The following is a 24,960-nucleotide window of genomic DNA, read 5'->3' as shown; positions in this document are numbered from 1 at the left end:
TAATTTAATTAATTAATTTAACCTACTTTCTTATATGTATTTGGTTCCCTATATATTTAAAGAGATAAAGGACGATTTCAACCTTTTCTTGACTCAGTAACCTCCGGAGACGAGTCAACTCGACCGAGTTATGAGTTTAAGACGATTGATTCCTAGATTTAGTTGGGAGGAAAGAATAATAAAGTAATTAACTAGACCATGACCCAGATCCTATTTCACAAGCACCACACACATCATTCTCATCAGCCGTTTCGTGTACATGATGGGGTCTCAAGAACCATTTTCAGTGAGGACCAAACCCAGTTGCTAGAATACCATCCAACACATCTGAATCAATCACCTGCACGTTTGATACATAGGCAAAAAACTGTGAAGAAATCAAGAAGAACGTAAAGCCCGCCTAAAAGCTTGTTATTTTGTGAACTATCAGAAAGGGTAATCTCCCGTGTCCGGACATTAACTAAATCTTGAAATGGCTCGCAGGTGTCATATATGACACGGCAATACCATGTCTAACACATTATTCTCTATCAAGGGAAATACATGGAAATCATAGGAGCTTTTCCACCCCCACTCAAAAAGCGCAGCTCTTAAAACAAAAATTCACCACCCTCAACTTGTAAATTTAGTAGAGGCGCTTCATTTGTTTGTGGCTGCAACTAATGCCATGTGCTCGATGAGATCCAATACTCGGTTGCTGCAAAACAGAGTAGCAGAGTGTTTTGAAGAAGATAAACATTAACTGGAGAATTGTGTTGGCACTTCAAAAAGTGAAGGTAGACATACCTGTAGCCCCATTCATTGTCATACCAAGACACTAGCTTCATGAAGGAATCACTCAATCCGATGCCAGCTTTTGCATCAAATATACTTGATCTGATGAAATGAAAAAAAGAGGGTGCATTAAATTCTATAATCAATTATGGAAAACAGTGGACTTCGGTGGAAGAGTTTTAATACCTTGAATCTCCCACAAAATCGTTGGAAACAACATCCTCATCTGTATATCCAAGAATGCCGTTCAATGGACCCTCAGAAGCAAACCTGAGATGGAGAAATTGAAACACATTCCATTCACAAATGATGCATTGTCAAGTGCAACCGTGAGGCAGAACATTCAGGCTATGCATCCGAAAAACACACAACAGGCTTAACATGCGCACACACGTTGTACATACAAAAAATAGGAAGAACATACTTGATGGCCGCTTTGACATCAGCATAGGAAGCACTTTTCTCAAGCCTGCAGGTTAAGTCGACAACTGAGACGTTCGGGGTTGGAACCCTGAATGCCATCCCAGTGAGCTTCCCATTAAGCTCTGGAAGAACCTTGCCAACAGCCTGAAAACGCCAAATAGAATTATTATGCCTCTGCAGTTGCTAAAACTTAAGTCTTCAACCTGAACAAATTCTCTATCATACCTTGGCTGCTCCTGTGGAACTAGGAATAATATTTTGCCCAGCTCCGCGACCACCTCGCCAGTCCTTCATTGAAGGACCATCAACTGTCTTCTGTGTTGCTGAAAAACAAAAAGCCAACCATATTAGCTGCCACACACATACAGAGTAATAGTTAGCAGAGAATGATACTTTCCTCCAAGAAAAATTTCAGACGGAGAGAGAGAGAGAAACCTGTTGTAGCATGCACAGTGGTCATTAGACCTTGAACAATTCCAAACTCCTCATGGACAACCTGAAACACACCTCTTAATCAGCAAAGCAGTTGAGAATTTCACAAACTCAAGCATTTCAGAGGGAAGTCTATTTAACCATATAGAACAGCACAAGATTTAGATTGGTCAAACCTTAGCAAGGGGGGCAAGACAGTTAGTAGTGCAGCTTGCATTAGAAACAATATTCATGCTTGGGTTGTAAGTCCTCTCATTCACTCCCACCACAAACATTGGTGCATCAGCTGAAGGTGCAGAAATAACAACCTTCTTAGCACCACCCTGAGGAAGCACAGGAAAGCAAGCCATGAGTTCCCCTCATTCAGAAAGGAGGAAGTGAAATATATGCAAAGCATAAAGCTCAAAAGGTTTGAATCACAAGCTGGAAATGTAAACTAACCTTCAAATGAGTAGATGCTTTGTCCAGTGTTGTAAAAACACCAGAAGATTCAACAACATAATCAGCACCATAATCACCCCAAGGGATCTCAGCAGGGTCCCTGAAAACAACATCAAGAATGAACGAAATTATCATATGATTTGGAGTAGCAGCATCAGAGTCAATAGACTCGCAAAAAATTATTGCCATGTCCTACACACCCAAATTGGATAAATCAACCCAAATCACAATTTCAGGTAAAGCTATTTCAAATAGAACAGTATATAGAGAGCCCTGCCATCCAAATACAGAATCATAATTCCATGTATAGCTGACTGAAGTGTGATGAAGAAACATCTGCCTGAAGGTAGGTGAGATAAATATTGGTGTTTCGACAACAGCAGAATAACTGCACATACATAGAGACAGAACAATAGCATATACATTGAGAGTGTCTAATGATTGCCTTTAAGCTAGGGACCATCTTGATCACAGGAAAACACCAACCTGCAAGCTACAGAACTATCCCAGGTAGCAAACCAGTAAGGCACATAAAATCAGTGTTGTTACTATTTAAGTCCACGTGCATAGCAGATATTTAAGTAAACCATTACTTGCACAATAGGCCACACAAGTAAATGCACAGAAGAAGCAACAATACTCGGTGTATATAATCAAAACCTTAAAGCACTCTATCTGAATAACAATGTATATTAATCAATTAAAGAGAGTAACTATCTTTTTCTGACATCCAGTATAGAACAGGTGATTAGTGCAAATAGTTGAAATTTGTATAACCACGTATTTGTTACCTTTTGTTAGTGATAACAATTCGTTTCCCATTAATATCCAAAGTAGAGTCGTCCACAACCTTGATGGTACCCCTGAAGACCCCATGTGTCGAATCATACTTGAACATGTATGCCTGAACATAAGAAAGAAGGGGTACAATGATCAACAGGCTTTTCAGCTACAAAATCAAAATATAATACATTTGACAATGACAAGTAAAGACCATCAAAGAAAATCTACCATGAGACAACCAAAGATCACAGACTGCAGCCAAGAGCATTTGATTACTATCCTGGCCAAAATGTCCTCTAATACTTCTTGACAATATCATAATTGCCCAATTCCAAAACAAGGGAAGGAAATTCTATTTTTGGAAACATAATGACAAAGAGCAATATGCAAAACATTTGAAGGGAGAAATTGAATTTCACAAATCATAAAAAATAAATGCTGAATCCCAAAACTTACACTTCTCCACGGCTGTTTAAATTATAAAAACACAAAGACATAATGATCAATAACCAAGACAAATAATACAAGCAAAATAAGTACTTTCCTACCATGTATTTAGCATTAATGAAAGGATCATTGACAGCCACCACGTCAACATCAGCTCTACTGACAGCTACACGTAAAACTAATCTTCCAATCCTACCAAAACCTGCATAATAACAATTAAAACAAATAACTAAAAGCTGTTGCAATCTTGTACCAGGAGCACAACCAAGATCCTAGACTAAAACAAGGAATATAACTACCTCAATAGCAATTCCTGAACAGTAAGTACAGAAACTATTCAAAACCAACAACATCATACACTAGCAAAGAATGTATACGTTCTTAAACCACCACTTCGAAGTCATATAGCAATATATCTAGTTATAAGCAACATTTGACAGTTAAAATCACAGAAAGCACTAGAACAAAAACCAATAATTGATAAAAGTAAAACATACGCTAGAATCACCCAGACATTTTTAGGAATTCTGCTCCACCCTGTATTTATTATTTAAAAGATAAAAACTATCCTGTAACTATAGAACAGCTTCCGAGTAAAGGACTTGCGATTTCAAAACAAGAATCTAGGGCCTCACACACACACACACACACAAATGAAAGCAGCAGACTAAAGACACGGTATAAGGAAAACTAAGGATATGAAAAGCACAATTGTCAATAATTCTATACAGTCACCAAGTTGGAGGAATACACACCATTGATTCCAATTCTTGTCTTCCCACCATCGGTTGATGATTCTAAACAAGACAATACAGAGCAACAAAGTAAGAAAATTGATTATTCTTCTCAATTTACATGAGAGAGGTATAAATACATGTCACCGCAGCTTACGTTGAAACTTAGGGGGAATCTCAGTAGCTGTAGCTTTGATGGGTTCAACATTTCGAGTAGCACATGACCTACATGGTTAACAAACACGGCATTTATAATCACTTCAAAATACACAAGTGAGTTGATATAGGCCAACAAGAGCTAATGGAGTACTCAACTGTAGTGACGATACTTCTCCTTGAATAACAGGAGAACCAAAAATACTCGTCTTAAACTGAATAGACTTCCGACTATGATTAACAGCAGAGCAAGAAGCCTAAAGAACATAAGACCAAGTTATGAAACAAATAAATCGCAAAAGCTAACTATCATAACTAAAGGAAAGGAAGACAATGAATATAATAAAGCTCAAAATCAAAATCACTGACGGACGAAAACTATGACCGACTGCGGAAAAAAATGACACTATATTCAATTCAAGCTCCAAGTTGTAGAAAGATGAGAAAAAAAAGCAAGTTAACTCCATTCCATAAAATTTAGAGCCAAAACAAAAAGAAGATGAAAAGGAAAAAGGTAACCGAACTAAAATAAGCTGCTACTATTTTTTGTTAGAACTCAAAAGCAGGAAACGGAAATACAACATCCTCCAGAAATTTTACAGATCTTCAGCAGTGTACTAGTCTTATATTGTCAAAATGAATTTATATGAAACTACACATGCATCTATTTCAACCTATCATCAACTGGATAAACCAAATCCTAAGCCCGTAAACAACGATAACAGTCGAGTCGTAGGAGGTCGAACTATCCAGCTCTTTTGTACACGGCTTATAAATTTCTCAGAGAGAAATCAAAGGCAACGAATAAAAACTTCTCGAGTTAAAAAAAGAAAAAAACGCTATCAGGCATTAACCACAAAAATAAGCAATTCCTAAACAGTCCTCTTGAAGCGACACGCGCCATCAAACTCAAACTCCACAACATCCATCATTTCCACACAGGAAAGAAAGAACGGCGTCAACCATCACATTTACTACCCAAATCTCCAAATAAGAAGTACGGTAAAAAACATCAAACGAGCTGAACCTTAAACCGATCCGGAACCCGAGCTCCAAAATCCGCCAGCGAGTGCTCATGCGATCCTTCACAGAGAGGAGTCGCAACAGATCTAAGAAGAGTGGAGAAAGCCATCCCTCGTCACCAAGGTCTCTATCTCTACCTCCCCAAACGGAAACCCTAGAAGTCGAAATGAAGAGAGAGAGAGAGAGACAGAGAGTCAGAGGGGGGGAAAGCGCAGGGCCAGTGTGCGTATATAGTATACGCGCAGGCGGCAGCAGCCGAGTTCAACGACGAAATTCGAAAGGGTTTTGCCGTTTTTGGCGAGTTCTACCGGGTTGGCGGAGATACAAAGAACCAATTCGGTGCCCCGCGGGAGCTGCCAAATCCCTGACCAACGTCCATATGATTGGTCCCATTTTAGTGGGCCAGTTCAACTCAACGGTGGCACCAAGCCAAATTGGCCGGTAAACTGTTTGAGCTCGGTTCGGAAAAAACTTAACTCGGCTCAATTTTTATTTAAGTTCGGCTCGATGTCATTTAGTTGGCTCCATCAAGGAGAGTGCGAAGATCTCGAGGAATTAGCTGGGTTGGTGGCGCTTAGCTGGCGGCGGAGTCCCGGGACCCTTGGAAGCTACGGTGGCGTACTTCTCGTGACTTTGATTGTTTTGGCCGGAGCCATCTTTGTCGACTTGTGTTTCTCGTGTTTTCTACGGGCGGCGGGGTCGCTATAGGACAGACCCGGCGCCTTGAACACATGTGTGGCTTCATCTTACGTGGAATGGTGGGCCCGGGTAGGGCGTAAAAGAACACTTGTGTAGGTGGGACCGCCTTGATGATTATTCTTGGTATAATGAAAGAGTGAATTATTAGCTCTAGGTAATATTTTTCTCGAGTAGATCGGTCAAAGACGGGTTTGATCCACATAGTGATCTTAGGCGGTTTGTTAGATTATTGGCCCCACAAAATAGAGGCAATATGGTTTTGCCTGTTTGATTTTGACGGAAATTGTTTAAATCAGATTTGTAACATGCGAAGGGTCACGGTCTGGTCACCATCCGTGACTTCGTAGACACGTGACATTGGTACGACGTTGGAGGGTGGGACCACCTGCCATCCCCATAATTTTTTAATCGATATTATACAATTTAAGAGTATTTTTCCCTCGTGTTGCAGACCCCTCTCGATAGAGAAGACGATCCCTGAGAGATCTGCAAAACAAACGCAGTCAACAGCCCAGTGTCTGCAGGCGGCAATCTGCATGCAAGCTCCACTCGTCAGTCTCATAACCCACTTAGCCTCCACGTTCACATGCAGCTCAAGCTCAATCCAAACTCATCTCCATCACTTTCGTAATCTTCTACCCCGTAAAAACCTATAAATTCTCATCTGAAGCAGTTCTCGGTATCCAAATTCGCCGTCGGACGATAAACAATGGCGTCGAACAAAACAATCCCGTGTCTCCTCCTCTGCCTCGTGCTGCTCTTAGCATCAGGTAACAGAAATTAATATTCCCGTTTCCGTCTTCTGGAGAAAGTAGTACTGGGTGAATTTATGTTTCTGCGTTTTGTGATTTGTTGCAGAGGAAATCGGAAGAGTCGGCGGAGCTCTATGTCACGTTCGTAGCAGCATGTTCAAGGGACTGTGCTTTAGTGATACTAACTGTGCTTCTGTGTGCAGACATGAAGGTTTCAGTTATGGAAAATGCCGTCATCACCTCCCAAGCAGATGCTACTGTATGAAACCTTGTTGATGAAGTGATCACAGTGCTTAGATTGAGTGTGTAAATCTTGCTCGCTATCGATATGTTATAAGTTGCTTCAGCAGTTTACTTTCTTCTGTAAATGGAGATCGTCTTGCAATAAAATCTGTATCTTCCTTTATCATTTCTTGTGCTTTTTATTTATAAATTCTTCGTCTTGAAGGAATGTGAAAATTGTCGTGAACGTATACGATGAAACTGGCAAAAAATCTACTGGGTTTCTGGCTTTGCCTTTGGCATCTTCGTCTTCCTCTATAACAATGGAAATGAAGAGAGAAAAGAAGAGAAGAAGAAAGGCGAAGACGAGGCAGCAACACAAAAGAACCCCACTAATGTTCGATCATATCCCTTTGAAATTAGGGAGCTTCACCCAACAAAACCCAGCTCGCACTTCTGCAAATGCCATTAACGCACAGAAACAACAAATTAAGTCTAAACAGAAGAAGAAGAAAGGGTACCGTAATGAGAGACACTTCATCTGGAACAACTGGCGTGGCTGACAAGAGAGATTCTGCGTTACCTGATACCAGGAGCAAGAAGGAGAAAATGAAGCAGGCCAGGAGCTTCTTCCTCTCCATGATCTCCGTCACTTCAAAAGCCAGAGCTTTGAGGGGTAATCAGTACAGTAATTTATAGAGCAAAATGATCAGAACTTACGGAATATGCGTTACGGGACTTGGTTTGGAAACCAGCGCTGTTAGACAATTCCGAGGCCACGTTGAGCAATCCAGCTATTCTTAACCTGGTTCAGTAAGGTCTTGGTAGCAGCAGTGGTTAAAGCCAAACTGCCACTAACCCTTTCCAGGTATCAGCATAGAAGGTTTTAAATTCCATTGCAAGCTTTCATTGTGGTAACTAAGTTTTACATTATATAGGTTTCACAAGCTACCAAAAAATCAAAAAGGTGAAGGAACTAATCCTGTAAGAACACCGGCAAGATCCTGAAAGATGAACGTAGGTCTTTGATTCTTTTCAATATATATGAGAAAGAACAAGAAGAAAGAAAATTTAATACAACATGAGAATGTACATTGTGGTACAGTAGGAGCAACGCAGACACTTGGCACCTCTGCCTCTTTTCTGTAAATGAAAAAATTAACAGGAAAATTAAAAACAAAGAAAAAGTGAACTCACTTTCTCTATTCTACCGTTATCTCCAAAAGGGTGGTCAATCTGGGTCTTTTATATCTCCTCAAAAGCAAAGAGGAGCAAACAACACTTACTGATGAAAAGGCCATGCAGGCTCCGGCTAACCATGGTGGCATCTTGAACCCTGTCAATGGAAAGAACACACCAGCAGCAACCGGAATGGCAATGACATTGTAAGCCATCGCGAAAATATAGTTCCAACGGATACGGGAGACGGTTTTCCTTGAGAGATCTATAGCTGTAATTACGTCTTCAAGGCTGTTCCTCATCAACACATAGTCTGCAGCTTCAATGGCAATATCAGTTCCAGCACCAATTGCCATTCCAACATCAGCAGCAGCAAGAGCAGGAGAGTCATTAACTCCGTCTCCTACCATCACTACTGTGCTTCCATCTTTCTGAAATGAGCGTATTACATCAGCTTTTCCAGCCGGCAGTACTTCTGCTCTGACATCTTGGATGCCGACCTGTATTATCATAGATCAGTAAAGAGTTATCACATTTAATTAGATAATTAGCAAAGGAAGTGGGATGAAATAGTACACTGAAAACAACACTTTGGATCAATCAACTGTTTAACTTCAATTAAACACAGAATGCTACAGAAAAAAAGCAACCAACAACTGAAGGACACCACAACTTGAATAGTTCAGGATCCAATTCACTGGTAGGACAACCAGAGCCCTCCCAGTGACCATCTACCACACAATGTAACAGCTCTGAGGACCATAAATCATATAGAGCTAGTATATCCATACTAGCTCATCCAGGGGAAGATTGAACCAACATCTGCTATCCAACTATAAGGTACCCAATGATCAAATACGTATTCCCATATAGAAACCATTGGATGGCTTATACTCCTTATGTACACCATACACAATGTCAAGATTCAGAAACTCTGGTATGACCTCTCCACTCAGCTTACACATATCACACTTCAGCAACCACAGTGGGGTCTTCCTATTGTTATGCCAGGATTGATAGCATGACTCAGTAACTGTCTGGTTAGAGAATTTTCCTACAAGAGTCAATGATTTTAAGGGCATAAGATGTATAGGCACCACCATAAGATACGTTAATTCCCAGAATGAGGAGGCCAAAAACCATATATTGACCACACAGCCAAAATCAACAGGTAAAACCAAATAAATGCAGTGAAAACCTACTTAGGGCAAAGGCCACCGATACGTACAGCAAAATATCTAGTGCATATGTCAAGTCTTAGGCAACATAAGAGGACAAATCATTTTTTTCCTGGAGAATAAGTCAATGAAACAACCATGACCTAGCTTAATTGATTATCAACTTCTTCCTTGCATAACTTCTCATTTTATGCTCTACCAACTCGCTAACAGGAAAGAGTCTCATGAATAATATACCTCCTTAGCCACAGCCTTTGCAGTCCTCCAATTATCTCCTGTCACCATTACAGGTCGAACACCCATCTTTTTCAGCCCTTTGACAACTACTGCAGCTTCTCGCTTTAAACGATCTGCAACTCCTAAAACCCCAACAAGATTGTCACCTAATGCCACAAGTATCCCTGTTTGGGCATTCTCTTCCAATTCCACCAAGTAATTTTCAGCCTGTGTAAAAACTGCTACCCCACTTTCAGCCATTAGCTTCCTGTTACCAACCTGTTCACAACAAATATTTCTTGTCAGATACATGCAGCATGTTAGAAAAGTTTTCCATGAAAGTATTTTCATCGACCTCAGCATCACTTGCACTCCAAAATTAGCTTTAACTCTATCGAAGATTGTATAAGTAAAGACTATTCAAAAGTCTCATAGCATTTGAGAATCTTACAGTTAAGGGACTATTCTCTTTCTAATAAAAGGGTTAATCATAGATACCTCCACGAATCAGGGTTTCAAATTTATAACCAGAACTACATATGTAATATCACCAGAAATACATAAATAACCCTGTTGTTAAAATATGTAAGCTAACTCTAACTATAATATGGGAAAAAAAAGTCCACAAAGAGGTGAGGTTATGACTCTTGATATAATGACACTTTTACAATGCGGGTTTAAGAATTATCAATGTTAGTATGGGACCACACATGTGCATTCTACATCAATTGTGTCGTCCCATATTACTTTATGGCCCTATATTTAATAAAATAGTCACAATATCACTTTTGTCTTTTCCCATATCAAGAGTTAACTAATAGAATTTGGCAACAGGGACTAATAACCATTTTGGAGGGTTCAACATCATTTCTGTGATCCAATGCAGAGGGTGCCTTGTGGCCCCTAATAACTCCACACTATATAAAAACCGTAATATAATTTTTTAACTGTTTATGACAGTAAAAAGGCACAAAATTTTAACAACTGGTATCTGAAAAATTTGGTGATACACAAGGGTATGTAGGTGCCAATTTGAGACTCAGGGGTATGTAAGCAGTTGTGCAATAACTAGCGGAAATACATTTTTATCAGATTAGGAAGTTCTGATGTATAGGAACCTTTCCTGAATGCATAAGGTAATAATAAATATCAAGGACTTATTTTCTAAAGGACTATTATAGCTGCATGCCGCTTAAGACTGACCTTCCCAGGAAATAAAAATGCAGAAAGATTGTAGAGAATGACATGTAGCTATGTTAAGAAGAAACTAACTCACCAAGACTTTCTTGCCATTTATTATGCTCTGAACACCTTTCCCAGGGATAGCCACAAATTCCAAGGCATCATGAAGCCAGCTCGAAGAATTAGCCCCTTTTACATGGTTTTGTGCTCCCATCTTTGCGTCAGGTACACCATCAAAAAAGTGGAAATGGTAGGCATAGTCTATAATTGCCCTTGCAAGAGGATGTTCACTGCTAGCCTAAATAATTTATAAAAGAGAATGAGTTACAAAGGATCAGGTGCACCAAATTTAAATAGAATATAGAAATGAAATGCCAAATCACCTCCGCTGAAGCCACTATAGTAAGAAACTCTCCGAGATCCATGCCATTGAAGACTTTGGCACCTGTAAGTGCAGCTTTTCCCTGTGTCAGAGTGCCAGTTTTGTCAAATATCACATACTTAACCTTCTGAACCCTTTCCAGTGCATCTCCCCCTTTTATCAAGATCCCATGAGTGGCTCCAACACCAGTTGCTACCATAACAGCTGTGGGTGTTGCTAAACCAAGTGCACAAGGACATGCAATCACCACAACCGCAATAGAAAACATCAGGGCAAACACAAAATAATTCCCATTTTCAGGCAGCCATTCTTCTGGGTATGCCCCAAATATACCACAAAGGTACCTGCAGATGATTTCAAATACTTTAATATATTAGGCAGGTTTTGATTGATCATAGCATAAACGAAATTTACTCTTCATAAAGGTATTAAATATTCTTTCAGAAGAATTAAGGTGTTAAATTCTTACCACACCAAAAATGTTAGGAAGGCCATAAAAACAACTGTTGGCACAAAAATGCTTGCCACCTGCAAATATTAGAAAGCCAGCATTTGTAAGAAAATAGAAAGAGCAGAGAAGTTAGCTGAGCTAAAATCAAGATAATAAAGAACTGTATTTTGTGGAAAGACAGTTTTCTCAAGCATAAAACCTACGGTAATTGGGTCACATGACTCATCTCAGGAACATCCTGACTGCACTTGGAACCACATGGTTATAAGTGAGAGTGAAATGTCACATAAGTAACATATATCTAGCCACTGAAGCTGTTTCACTTTGTTTAACAGGATTCTTGTTTTTGTATCTAAGATACTTACTACCAGTCTTTAGCAGAACAATCTTTGAGTGCAAAATTGCCTCTAGGTCATCACTCTTTGTATTTCTTTATTTTCTCCTTTTTTACTTAGTTACTGATTACTTTCCTAATCCATGCTATCATCCACAACAGATCACAAAGTAAAATGTTCATGAATCTGGACTTGGTAAGTTTCAGTTATGAAGTGATTGAAGGACATGGATTTTCTCATTGCCATAGAAACGAAGGGCGCATAGCATGACAAAGAAATATTTGTATTCAAGTTTTACACATTTAAATAGTTTCATTGAATCTATCTAAGAAATAGAAAAAAAAGGAAGAAAACAATCTTCAGAAGAATGAACAGGCCTAATCAAGAGAAATGGAAGAGCTTTGAATGGTTAGACAAGCTAAAAAGGTCAAAGAGACTCTCAAAGAGCATGCGTGAGCATTTCTATTAAATTAAGTAATTCCATATGAGATTCCAACAAGAAGACTTACATAATCAGCAAATTTCTGAATAGGAGCCTTTGACATCTGTGCAGTCTCAACTAATGATATGATCTGGCTCAAAACTGTATTGGACCCCACTTTAGTAGCTTGTACATGAAGAGCACCATGCAAATTGATGGTTCCCCCAATAACAGGAGCATTAACTTCCTTCAAAATAGGAGCTGATTCACCAGTTACCATGCTCTCATCTACATAACTAGAACCCCATACTACCACACCATCAGCAGGAACCTTTGAGCCAGGAAGAACTTTTAGAACATCACCAGGTTGAATTAGCATGGCATCTATCTCTCTCTCATTAACATATTTTCCTTCTGAAACCCAACAAAGTATAAACCAAACATTCAGACACATTCTAACAGACAAGCAGTTTAGTTGGACAATAAATCATAAAGGGATCATTAGAAATACAGCATAAACAACATTCCATGTTACAAATTTCTCATGTTGCATAATTGCAAGAGGTTCTTTTTCGTTTTTCTTAGTTTCTTCTTTGTGTCGACGGGGATTTGAATTTGTGAATTTCTATTAAAGACTCTGCTCAGAGTAATAAAAATAAATAGAAAGAAATTTAACAAAACCAAAAATTTGCAATGTCTTCCAAGTTAACATGTATAATAATAGGATGGCCTATTTCCTTATTCCACTCTTTCCTTTTTCACACTACAGTTGTTATAGAAAGAGGACTGAATTCCAAATCACCACATATTTTTCTTGTTTAGTGCTAGTTGTAAGACATTTTCAGAGACACATGAATATGATACATACTGTGACTCTGACCAGCAAAAGGAAGCTAAGTCAACCTTAACAGATAAGTAAGAGGACAAAGCAAGGCTTTGCTTCATCATTGTAAAAAGAATACCTTCATCTTTGATTATTAAAAGTGCTGTTGCAGGTGCCAGTTCAACTAATTTCTTGATAGCATCTGAAGTTTTCCCCTTGGCAACAACTTCCAAATACTTGCCAAGCAACACAAATGTTATGAGCATGGCACTTGTCTCAAAATATGTGGGAGACCAAAACCCTGTAATTGCTCCATAGAGAAGAGCACCAACAGAGTAAAAGTAACATGCTGAAGTTCCAAGTGCAACCAAAACATCCATATTGGTCGATCCATTTCTGAGTGCTCTATAGGCTGCTACATAAAATCTTTTCCCAACAGCAAACTGAACGAGAGTTACCAAGGCCCACTTCAACCAGTCACGCATTAGGAAGGGCCCACAGCGCCATAATAGCATGGAATATATAAGTGGGATACGGGGACAAACACGTATGAAGAATACTGGAACCTGCAGAATATAAACCGCAACAATAAAAACATGAATTTTGAAAAATGTAGGATAAAATAAACATGCCGGACAAGTGACTACTCCTCTCCATACGTAATTGCCTCAGAGGCAGAAGAAATAGTTGCCAGATATTCATGAATATATGCTACAGGTAACCATAATAACTCAGAGCAATCCAATCAATGTATTCATGCCTACCAAACCTAATTTTTTTAAGGTAACTGATCGGACATTAACGGACATGAATCATATTGAATTTTAGGGCAGTCTCCAGTCGTAATTAGACACCCAAAATTGGTTGGGCGAAGACAGGTGACAGGTCCTCTCAAACTACTCGAGTGTCCCATAGAACATAATGAACCAAAGCATGATTGTTTCAAAGAGCCACAAGTAACATACACTGAGAAAGAGGCTGGAAATGAAAAGCCGAAACATTTTTGAGGATTCATCCACATTATTTGATGCAGCTGTCATATATGGGCTCCGTACATGTGCTTTAAATCTTCCATTGCTTCCTCTCTCAATGTCATCCACTATAAGTCTCAAACCTACGACTTCTGGGTCAAATGTAACTTTTACCTCTGCAAGAGCTCTGTTGTAAGCGAACTGCCTTACTCCTTTCACAGTCCTTAAGATACTATCTAAGAGCTGTACATCCATTTCATCAAACAAACCAGAGACTCCAAGCAAAATTTTGTCTTGCTCACTGCTTTGCAGAAACAAGGCATCAAAGCCTGCATCTTCAATTGCTTGAACTATGTCATTCTTTGTAATTAATGTGGGATCATACTCAACTTCTCCCGAAGAGGTTGCCAAGGCAACCACAGCCCGTTTCACTCCAGGTAGCTCTCTCAAAATACCCTCTACAGAGTTTACACATGCTGCACATGTCATGCCTCCTATCCTAAAGTGACCCACAAGAGTACCACTCCCATGTGACTGTAATTTAGAGGCATTTGAATCTGGAAGAATTTCGGCTTCAAAACCTGCGTCCTCAATTGCAGTTTTTATATCTTCATCCTGCACCAAAAGCTTTCTTTAGAATGAACTCTACAGCAAGAAAAACATAGTCTCAACCCAAATAGCTATAGTGGTTAGAAGTTATGTTTCAGCTACGTAATTTTCCATGGAAAAAATTCTCGAAAAACCAACTGTGAAACATATAAGTGTGGAGCAATTCATTCGTTAAACTAGATATAGATATCATTTTTGAGATTTAGTCACGAATAGATATGAAATTATAACTCCATTGAGAAACATGACTCGGCCATTACTATCATGAAGCGTCTAACATTCAACACTTAAAGCCAGCAAGTCACACATCTGCAATGGCAGACGAAAATGAAAAATAAAATTCTACATCAGAAGTAAGCAAACTTGAACGGAAGAACGCTGTCTTTCATTTGAGTAGAAATAGAAGATGATATCATTAAAGATCAACATAAAGAATGAAACAGAGTAACATTGAGCAATATGTTTCCGAATTGTGTAAAAAACGAAAGTAAACAGAAACCAAGTGGACTAAAAAACTAACAAACATTCAGCATACCACATCAAGTATTTCCGGAAAAAGTCAACAGCTCAAAAATTACAGAAGGAAAATTTTAAAAAATAAAACCAACCACTCGAATCTGATGAGACCAATTTAGAAAAAATCTCAAATTCAAACAAAATCGATTAGGGAGACCCACTCAAAATAAGAAAAATTCAAAAGGCACTAACCGTTGCGACTTTCGGATCAAACACAACATCCGCTTTGTTCTGCAACAAAGCGACGGAGGCCCGAACAACACCACCAACAGCGGTGATCGCTGACTCAACGGAATTGGAGCAAGCAGCACAGGTCATACCAGTAACCTTGACCTGAATTCTTCTCACCCCATCCTTGGAGATTTCTTTTCCTTTCTCCTCTTCCTCTCTCTCATCATAAGAATCGAGCAAGCGGACGTCCTCGAGGTCAACGTCTGCATCGCCTCTGGCTGAGACCTGGCCGCCGGACTTAAACCCGGAGACCGAAGCCAGCTGTAGGTCTCTGAGTCCCGGCGCCATGAGCGTGGCCGCGGCACTGGGAGCAGAGGTAAGGAGAGAGAGAGAGAGAGAGAGAGAAATGATGAGAAGGGGACGAACAATGGAGACTCGGTGGAGGCCTTTTACGAGACGAAGGCAGTCGTTGGGGGGGAGGCTGGATGTTGGTGAGAAATTACCGAAAGACGAAAACACCATCCTCATCTCTCACAAAGACTAACGAGTCCTCTATTTATTTTTTATTATTTGTTCTTGAAATTTCTATAAATTTCAAAAATATTTAACTCAAATACATTAACAATTTATAAAAATATAATAAGGAAGAAGTGACTTGAATCTAATATATATCATGTCAATTAAATAAAATTTTAAAACTTATTTGATAAAAAATTATTTATATACTCCAATTATTATTTTTAAAATAAAAAATCATTTAACTTCACATTTAATTTTTTTTCTGTCTAATTATATAAATAATTGCAGTCATGTACACGTTCGTCATTTTAGAAATTGTGGGGGAGATTCCGCAGCAATCAAAGTATGTCAGCCGGAAAGCGTGTCATGAAATTCAGCACGCCAAAGCGATTTTTCTAAAGTATTGACTAACGCGTGTTCAGTGACTGCCATGGTTGATTGGGTTAATTAATCGAATAATTAAAATTTAACATGGTCATGTAAGAACATTTTAAATGAGATTAATTAATTTTAAATAAAGCCATATATTAATCAAATCGAAGCCTAATTACTCCTGAATTCTTCTTGACTTCTTCAATGTCAATGGTCCAAAGAGTGGGACCACCAAGAGGCCCCATGTTGCATGAGCCGTGGATGTGTCATCATCAGATTAGGTTTTAGTTTCTTGAAAAATTATGAAATTACTCTTTGATCTATTAATATTAAATATATTTTACATCAGGGGTAGGGTAATACGGTAATTTCATACTATTGCTTTAACGTAAGAAGGTGTTGAAGAAAGGAAGGAAAGAGAGTGGGTGCACTGCAACGTCGGAGGCACCCACCCAACCGTCGTTACCTGCCGAAGATGTCAACAAAAGTTGTTAGGCCATAAGTGACCGAATCATCAATCCACCAACGTCGTCCAGTGGATGCCACGTGGCGAATCATATCGCCGTCGATCCTGTCCCCTCCACTTCCGATTATATTGGGTGCTGACTGGGCGATTGGGAAAAGTTGGAGTGTCCGATCTGCACGATGTGTGGGACCAGATGATTTTCTTGGATTGAAACGTGATTCTGTTTGTCCTCCTTCGGTAACACGTTTATTGGATATGTAGGGAAAGAGAAACGTGGGGATTCGGATTTTTGAGCAGTGGAGGCTAATGGTGGAATTTGATTCTGGTGGAGAACCAGGCTGGTGCGCAAGTTTCTTTAATGGCGGTGTTTCGGACGTTACCATTGAAACACTAGCGAAGCTCCAAAGAGAGCCAAGGAAGTCGCTTGATTAATCCCCACTATTAAAGCAATCTGGGCTGATGCTTCAACTTAATTATTATAAGCTTGATAGCTGAGTAGACCAACTGCGAATTCAGCAATCACCATCTGTTTCTGTTACCGCAAGAGTCCAATTGCAGGTTTGCAGTAACCATCGCCCTCTCTACCATCAACGAACTTCTCCATTTTCCTGTATAAACAAACGAATTGCGACAAGCTCCGCTCTGATTCTGTGAATCGACGAAGAAGAAAACGGAAGAATTTGTTTCAGAAAAAAAATTAAAAATAGTATACTCTGTCCAGAAGATCGTTACAGTGAAGTCAAGCCGATTGAATGCAGGACTTCAGGTTTATTGAGGTACCCATTTGCGAATTAAAGATCGTCGTGATCCGGTTTTAACAGTGACAAGGTAATAGCTGAAGATGATTGACTTCGATAAATTTTTATTTTGTGAATATTTTGCATTTGACTCTGTTCTAGTTTGAGCAGCGGAAGAAACAGACCATCATGGAAGCCTTTGAGGTCCCATGATGTGCTCATGAACACACTAATACTAAGGGGTAGTCCACAATGAACTTGAAATTAAGTGAATAATTCAATTCGTCTTAAATGAATTGATTTAACTTCAACTTATCCTTGGGTGTTAGTGTAGACGAGTTCAAGTGCACTGGAAAATAAATTTCAATGTTAGTGCCCCAAATAAAAAGTATGATATTATTGGGTTTGATACGACTCAAAATAAACATTTGAGGCTTATTCATGAAGTTGTGATATCATATTAAATATTTTTTAAATAAAAAATGTATAATAATATATGAAAGGTAGTACTTAAAAGACTTATCACCATGATTATTGTAATCTTTCATTTGGTTTAAATGTTGAGTATTAGTGAACTATGAATATTATTATAAATGATGTAATTACCTTTGGTAATTACTTCCTTAATGAGAGGAAGTCATTGACTACCATAGCCCAGGGGTGGGCATGCGTCGGGTCGCCTTAACCTGAACCTGATCCTCGACTCCAAAACCTGAACCTAAAAAAATCATCAAACACGATCCAAACCCGATCACCATCCTCATTACCCCATCCCAACCCGGTTTTCGTAAACCCGACTTCAAATTGACCTATCCCCGTCCGATCCTTGTTAACCCAACACGTTTTGACAAAACCCGTCCCCAACCTTTCAAATCCGTCCCCAACCCAAAATCCATCGGATTTTTTCTCTTCGCCATCCAATACCTGTGAGACAAATGACAACAGGGTTTTCTGGTAAAATTTTCATTGGAAGGCCACGTGGGCAACCATGTCATATGAGTACACGTGTCATCGAGTGAATCAGTCGATACCTATGTCCGGAGGAGAACGCTTACGCTGACATTCTCTTCCAAAACCCCTCTATAGCACGAAACCCTGCGGACAGAACAGAACGAAAAGCGAAAAAAACTAAAGAAATTCAAACCCAGAGCTAAAATGGGACGAATTGCTCTCATTCGTTCGCTCATTGTTCCCGTGTCTTCTCGGATTGCTTCTCTTTCCTCTCTCGAAACCCTGATCCCAAAACATTGCTCTCCTTCTCCACTTATTGATCATTCTCCGTGCTTATTTCCTTCTGTATCGCGCCAATACGGAAGACCGTTTTTCTTCGTGAGACAACCCTTCTCGTCATCTTCTTCGGGTATGTTCTCTGTTGTGCATCCTTGAACGTCACTTTGATGCGTTTTTTCTGAAGGTTTGGGGATGTTTTAGTGGTTGAACTTTAGTTGCGTTGAATTGACTCGTTATCTCCGAGCTTTAGGTGGGCTGTGTTAAAGGTCAAGAAACAAGTTGTCTGATGGTGTTCTTGTTTCGTTTGATGAGTAAGATGTGATATGTGATTAGTTGGATTGAGGATGTTGTGATTGCATAGAAGATAAGAGGAGAGAGAAGAAGTTTCAATTTTTTTTTTTTTTTTTTTTTCAAATGAGAGTGTAAAATAGCATCTATATCTTGCATTCCATACGTAGTTAAATGTGAAGGTTGCTGTACACAAAGCCAGCTTCACTGCGCTCAAACATTCAAGCTTTTTCATCTCAGCAAGCAAGTGGTTAGGTAAGATCATGCTTGGTCAGGCCTCACGTTGAGCTGGAGCCTAGTTGAGTTTAAGCCCGAGCTTTCACTTGGGTTTGTTGATATACCTTATCTGTATCTATATATTAGTCATTCAGAATTGTTGTAATGCTCCACAATTTTTTAGCTCAACCTGTCTCACCTGATAGTTTACGTAAGAGAAAGATAATATGGTACATTCAAGTTGCCTATGGTAAGCTCTTATTGCAAAAGTCATCACATCTTTTCCTTTGCTAGTAATCAACAAATAGAAATTATTTAAATAGCCACCCTCAATCCTTGCCTGTTGTCAGAAAAAAAGAATAATACATTTTATACTATTATGATAAGTTTAATCAACTTGATAGTGTAACTCATTCTGGATTGATATCTTCAGTATGCAAGACTCCACTATATTACTCATCAAAATAATAGTGTTACTGTTAAAAAAGAGGACACTTTGAAATTACCTCAAATAATGGGTGAATACATTTAAATACTGATTTGCATGTGGATACGCTTCCAAATACGAAAGATGGCCATGAAAACAAATATGGAAGTTCACCTATCCTCTGAATTCTGAAAAACACCCATACCCAGATATTTAAAGTTAATATAACTGTGTTATAAACTTTAAATGAGAACTATTCAAATTATATCACACACTTTATTCAAATGGGAGGGATACATGTGTCTCATGTTTCTGATTTTAACAGTTGCTAGAAGTCCAATCATTGTACAGATTGCTGTTTATTAGATTTCTTTTCACTGAATGTGAGATATGGCTTGCACAGTTTGTCATAAAGTTATACTATTAACTTCAATCTACTGCTAGATGAGATACTTGTCAGTTTTATACACTTCCTTTTATGTCTTAACTAACCTTGTTGAAGGATGCAGGCCCCTCAGGTATTAATATTATTAAGTCTGAAGAAGAGTTCAATGACTCACTCAAGAATGCTAAAGGTATACTTTGAAACATTTACTTGCTGTGTTCACTTGACATTTCTCTATACCAGAAACAGCTCCAAGTGCATGAAATTACTGTGAAGTTTTGCACTAGCATGTGATTTAATAATTGAGTAGTTTCAATCTTAATTTGATGGGTTCTCTTGAATAACCTACCGCACCTGGTACATTTCCCTATTACGTGGCCTGACCAGTTGAGGGGCTCAAAATGCATGGGCTGTAGTAAAAAAATGTGTTAAATAAGTTTATTAAAGCAATATTGTTAATAGAGGATATGCCAGTGTTTCATTCATTTGTGAGGTTTGTACAATGGTTTGTTCATGGTTCAGGGCTATCATTAGGTCCATCAAGTTGTCCACTGTAGCTTCTAAAAAAAGAAAAGAAAAAAATTGTCCACTGCAGTGTAGAGTGTAATAAACTCAAGGTTTCTGGATCACGGGGATTAAAACATTTTTCCATTTCCTGTTTATTGGCTACTGAAATATTGCTACTAGATCTAATTTTGGTATATTTGCTAAATTTTTGTTTCAGATGGCAGCCTGCCAGCAATTTACTACTTTACTGCTCAATGGTGTGGACCTTGTAAGTATTCTATCCGTTCTTCAGCTATGTAAATTCCATGTTATGCACTAAGAGCTCACATGAGTATAGACATAATAAAATATAAAAGTAAAGAAACAAAAATTAAGAATGGAAGAAATTTCAGCTTTTTGTATTTGAAGACAGAAAAGAAGAGTTAAGGTTAAATTAAGCGCTTTTTGTTATTTCTTTGTATTTCCTTTTTCTTAGCATGTGCAAAATGCTATCCACTTCCAAATATTAGTCTCTAAGCCAATCCAACCAATAGGAAAGTAGATGCAAGTTTTTCAGTTAAGATTGTATGACTGGTATGGGGAATTGATATCATGCAATGTGTGTCCTGCCAGCATTTTGTCATTTGACAACAAGTAAAGTTAAACTAAAAAAGATTCTCCAGTTAATTAGATATGTAGATAGGATTTGTTCCTCTCTGTTTCAGTAAGTCAAACAAAAACTTTCTAGGAAAACATTGTAAAAGACAGATAGCGAAGAGAAACTCTTCTGGAAACAAATAGTGGATACATATATGTTTGAGGGAACGAAACACTTCGTAGTGATGAAGATTTGGACCAAAGTCTTCAATTGCATTTTTTTTCTTTTTGATTTTTTTAGTAATATATTTTTTTAAATGTTTGCTGTGAGTACTCAGTTAATGCAGACAAGGCTATAATGCAAATTTCAATTAAGCTGGAAAAACTATTAATGGAGATACTATGCCAAAAAATATAAGCCATTGGAAATGGAATCTCTTGTGTAATCGTAACAATCATCCCAGACCAATGGTGTTTATCATTTGAATATCTTTTCAGCCAAATATTAAGACACAAAAAGGTCAATATGAACAGTAAGTTTCCAATTTAACTTAGGAAAAGGGACAATCCCTGTTACAAATTTGAACACTCTAAATTGCTCTCTGTGTTTATCCAACAGGCAGATTAATATTTGAGGTGGCTTACTCGTTTGGTTAATACCTAGTTATTTGGATGGTAGTTATGGTTGCTTAATGTCTGGTGAGAGAAGTTAAGATCTTACTCTACAGTTAATGTGACAAAGAGAAATTTGGTAATATGGATGAACTTGGACTGATAATTGATTGTCTTTTAACAACTCCCTGAAACTTCCTTTTACCTTCCTCGCAAACCAGCAGGGCTGAAATATCTCTATCTGCATTCATTAGTTGTGAGTTTTGGCATTTTAATCTATGAATATTTTCTCTCGTTCTACATTGTTTGGAGGTATGACCTCGATCAGGAACAATGGATATGGTATAAACACCCAAGGACTATTTCTGGAATGGTCTTTTAGTTTTCTGACCTCTTCAGAGTTTGGTTTGCTTCTCAAGATCATTCTATGATCTTCTTCACTCTGGCACAATTATGCCTTCAAGAAAGGAATTCATTGCAGTGAGCATGAAGACTTCTTTAGATTTCTATGATAATTGTGAGTCTATTTATGAATAACAATAGAATAAAACGATATTGTGACTATAATACAGAGGCTGTTGTCTTGCAACTGGAAAATTGTAGTCTTTGAATTTATCTCAGTAATCTCTGAAGGAATTTGTGTGTTCTATCTTCTTCTCTATTTGTTTGTGTTGTACAGGCAGGACAATAGCCCCTACAATTGAAGACCTGAGCAAGAAATACCCACATGTCAACATATATAAAATTGATGTTGATACGGTAAGAAAACTTTATTCTGCGTAAAACTTAGTTTTACTCTGATTTCAAGTAATTCACCTGGCCCCTGGATGAGCATTATCCTGTTGGCAATTTAGGTAGATAAATTCTCTGATCAAAATTGTGATCTTAATGAAACCTTAGTAGAATCTCTGTGTTTTATCCTTCACTTTTTTTATCTGAGGTGTTCTTTCTCTTTTCTTTTGTCGCCCCACCTCTCTCTCTCTCTCTCAAAAATAAAAAATAAAAAAATGAGACCTCATGTTTAGAGAGCCTTGTATGTGAGGTGTTCTTTCTGTTTTTTTTTTTTTTTTTTTTTTTTTTTTGGACCTCCTCAGATGTATGGTCTCATGTGGCTTGTTAAGCTAACTTTTTATCAGATAAATTAGCTAAAGAAGGTCTCTCCCAAGGGGCAAATTGTCTTTGCAACCTCCCTCCCATTGTAGTCCAGCGGATTTCCTCCATTGTACTATGCACTCTTTGTTCTATCTCAATAATCATTTAAAAAAACAAAGAAAAAAAAAGGGCGGTTCAATCATCTTTGCAGTACTTTTGCATGTGGATTGCAGCAAAGCCAATTTTGGGGATTACATTGTGTTCCTTTCTTCTTACATCCTTCAACCTGACAAGCATCGACTTTTTGCAGGAGGGTCTTGCAAAAGTATTGAGCTACTTGCAGATTTCTTCAGTGGTAAATGATGCATCTTGATGCCTGGGTTAATTTAAAATAGATGTTTGTTTTATCCTATCATCCCAATTCTTGCATGTTTAAATCTTAGATCAAACTTCCTTGTTTTACAACCATATTCACATGTGTCAGTAAAAAACGAAAACAGAAAATGAATTACGACTTCATATTTCATTTGCACCCTTCCTTTTATTATTTTTCTCAAGCATGCTCCTGATAACTTGAAAATCAGAATATCTTCTTCATATTCTTTGACTGCCTTTTCTCTTTTATTTCCTTATGAAACAAGAAGACCTCCTGAAGGCTTAAGTTGGGGCAAATGCGCTTTAACTTGGTTAACTGATGAATGATAAAATTTTGGTTTTGATATGTGCTTTGTCTCCTAAGTTCTCATCATTCACTTTTATACCTACTGTTCATTAGCCACATTCCCCAGATTCTCTGGTTTCAAGATGTTAACAGAAAATCCTTCTTATTCTGATTGCAGCCAACCTTCCATTTTTTCCATGGTGGTACAAAGGCCAGGGAACTTATTGGAGCTGATATTACAAAATTAAAGGTCATAATGGAAACTCTCTACAAGTAAGTCGTCTACTGGATCACCATTTCTCTTAGTGAAAAGTGATAAAGTTAACTTGAATTTGCATGTGTCTACTTATACTTGATAGGGAACCATTTTTGCATATCATGTAGCACAGGTAACTAATTGCACATTTTAGTATTAGAAAATAACTGTCTCCCTTTGCAAGCCACTAATTATACTTCAGGTGTCCTCATATAAATTGTCTTGTAAAAGTTGACTCAACAGCGAGACCTGATCTTTTTAACTTTTGCAGACAAGAGTGAAACTCTTAAGTTCCTTGACATGATAATTCTCAAGACAGTCCAAGGGAAACAGACATGGAAGCCAGTAAAACTTCTGTCTACTCCTCTGGGCAGTGTTCCAACCCAAGCTATGTTCTCTTCAAATTTCAATCTCCGCTCCTTTTCTTTGTAGCTACCCTCTGTTTTTCTGCATTACCAACTTTACCTATGTTTTTACCAAGTTGGTTGCCTGGCAAACTGTTGTACTTACGAGTCCTTATTTTTCTATAATCAAGAAATACTTTTTTGGTGGGTTTTTTGCATCCGATCTTAGTTTACTAATTAGTGAAGTTTGGATATGTTAGTAGACGATGGTAGAAAAATTAACCATCGTCGAGCTACTCCCGAACTGTCACTCGCCATCTCACCGGCCTCATTAGTAGGATACAGTGGTGAGATCAACCATTCCTCGGAAATTTTCCTGGGTTTGATCAGAAAGTGAGCGAATTTGAAATTTAAATTTTATTTCAAGTTTATCTTTCTTGATTGTCCAAAGTATGATCAGATAAAGATCTTATCAGTTTTGAATTTTAAATTTCAATTTAATATTTATATACCTTAACAAAAAAAGAGTAGTGTAAGGATACCTGTGATGGTTTAATTTTTGTCATGCCTACGCTTAGGCCTTCTGCACTAAAATACTTTTTCTAACAAAGCTTGGGTTTAGGTGCTGAAAGATTTTATTAATTAATAGTTAGCAATCTGATGACAGCTTCCTGTAAACATATATATATATATATATATATTTTTTTTTTTTTTTTGAAGCTGATCGGGGACGTGACTCTTAAAAATGGTAGATCGTGTTTACCTTAACCCGCTCAAGTACATTATAAGATAAGAAAATAAATGTGGGCAGTAACTCTTCTAGTTCTGTAAAACTAAAAGGAGACGATCAGAGACGGAAGAACTGAGAATAAAAGGAGAATAACCAGTGAGGAACACTAAGAGAAGAGAATTTGTCTGCTACACATCGATCAACTTTCTCCTTTTATTCCCC

At 38.1% G+C, this 24,960-nt stretch overlaps 3 protein-coding genes across 4 annotated transcripts; 1 reads left to right on the top strand and 2 right to left on the bottom strand.

Moving 5' to 3' along the window:
• Positions 1-385: 385 nt before the first annotated feature.
• On the bottom strand, positions 386-5,506 carry LOC137953026 (glyceraldehyde-3-phosphate dehydrogenase GAPCP1, chloroplastic-like). The gene is made up of 14 exons (XM_068800205.1): positions 5,218-5,506; positions 4,350-4,447; positions 4,192-4,259; positions 4,056-4,097; positions 3,402-3,502; positions 2,862-2,974; positions 2,071-2,170; positions 1,806-1,952; positions 1,633-1,693; positions 1,423-1,520; positions 1,199-1,341; positions 961-1,044; positions 787-876; positions 386-697 (listed from the first exon to the last, which is right to left on the bottom strand). The coding sequence occupies exons 1-14, from the start codon at positions 5,320-5,322 to the stop codon at positions 640-642; spliced, it is 1,308 nt and encodes a 435-aa protein (XP_068656306.1). The 5' UTR covers positions 5,323-5,506; the 3' UTR covers positions 386-639.
• A 2,385-nt stretch (positions 5,507-7,891) lies between these two features.
• LOC137953584 (copper-transporting ATPase RAN1) lies at positions 7,892-15,692 on the bottom strand. 2 transcript variants are annotated; one of them, XM_068801021.1, is made up of 10 exons: positions 15,342-15,692; positions 14,019-14,639; positions 13,193-13,619; positions 12,319-12,644; positions 11,493-11,551; positions 11,025-11,367; positions 10,736-10,939; positions 9,481-9,738; positions 8,173-8,565; positions 7,892-8,029 (listed from the first exon to the last, which is right to left on the bottom strand). In XM_068801021.1, exons 1-10 carry the CDS (start codon positions 15,666-15,668, stop codon positions 7,958-7,960), a joined length of 3,030 nt encoding a protein of 1,009 aa, XP_068657122.1. In that variant the 5' UTR covers positions 15,669-15,692; the 3' UTR covers positions 7,892-7,957. The 2 variants fall into 2 exon arrangements, with proteins under 2 accessions (XP_068657122.1, XP_068657121.1); XM_068801020.1 differs by having other exon boundaries at positions 7,892-8,565; positions 15,342-15,688.
• Positions 15,693-18,465: 2,773 nt separating this feature from the next.
• LOC137953760 (thioredoxin O2, mitochondrial-like) lies at positions 18,466-24,211 on the top strand. Its single transcript, XM_068801258.1, has 7 exons — positions 18,466-18,774; positions 20,085-20,150; positions 20,685-20,735; positions 22,335-22,414; positions 23,058-23,102; positions 23,587-23,681; positions 23,936-24,211. Exons 1-7 carry the CDS (start codon positions 18,570-18,572, stop codon positions 23,943-23,945), a joined length of 552 nt encoding a protein of 183 aa, XP_068657359.1. The 5' UTR covers positions 18,466-18,569; the 3' UTR covers positions 23,946-24,211.
• Positions 24,212-24,960: the final 749 nt, after the last annotated feature.

The sequence above is a fragment of the Aristolochia californica genome, unplaced genomic scaffold, assembly GCF_029961685.1.
Source record: "Aristolochia californica isolate CCGP_79_NKW_82.1479 unplaced genomic scaffold, dmAriCali1.0.hap1 SCAF_16, whole genome shotgun sequence".
Lineage (NCBI taxonomy): Eukaryota > Viridiplantae > Streptophyta > Magnoliopsida > Piperales > Aristolochiaceae > Aristolochia > Aristolochia californica.
Note: the sequence above shows the minus strand (reverse complement) of the source record. Positions and strands in the feature narration are given on the sequence as shown.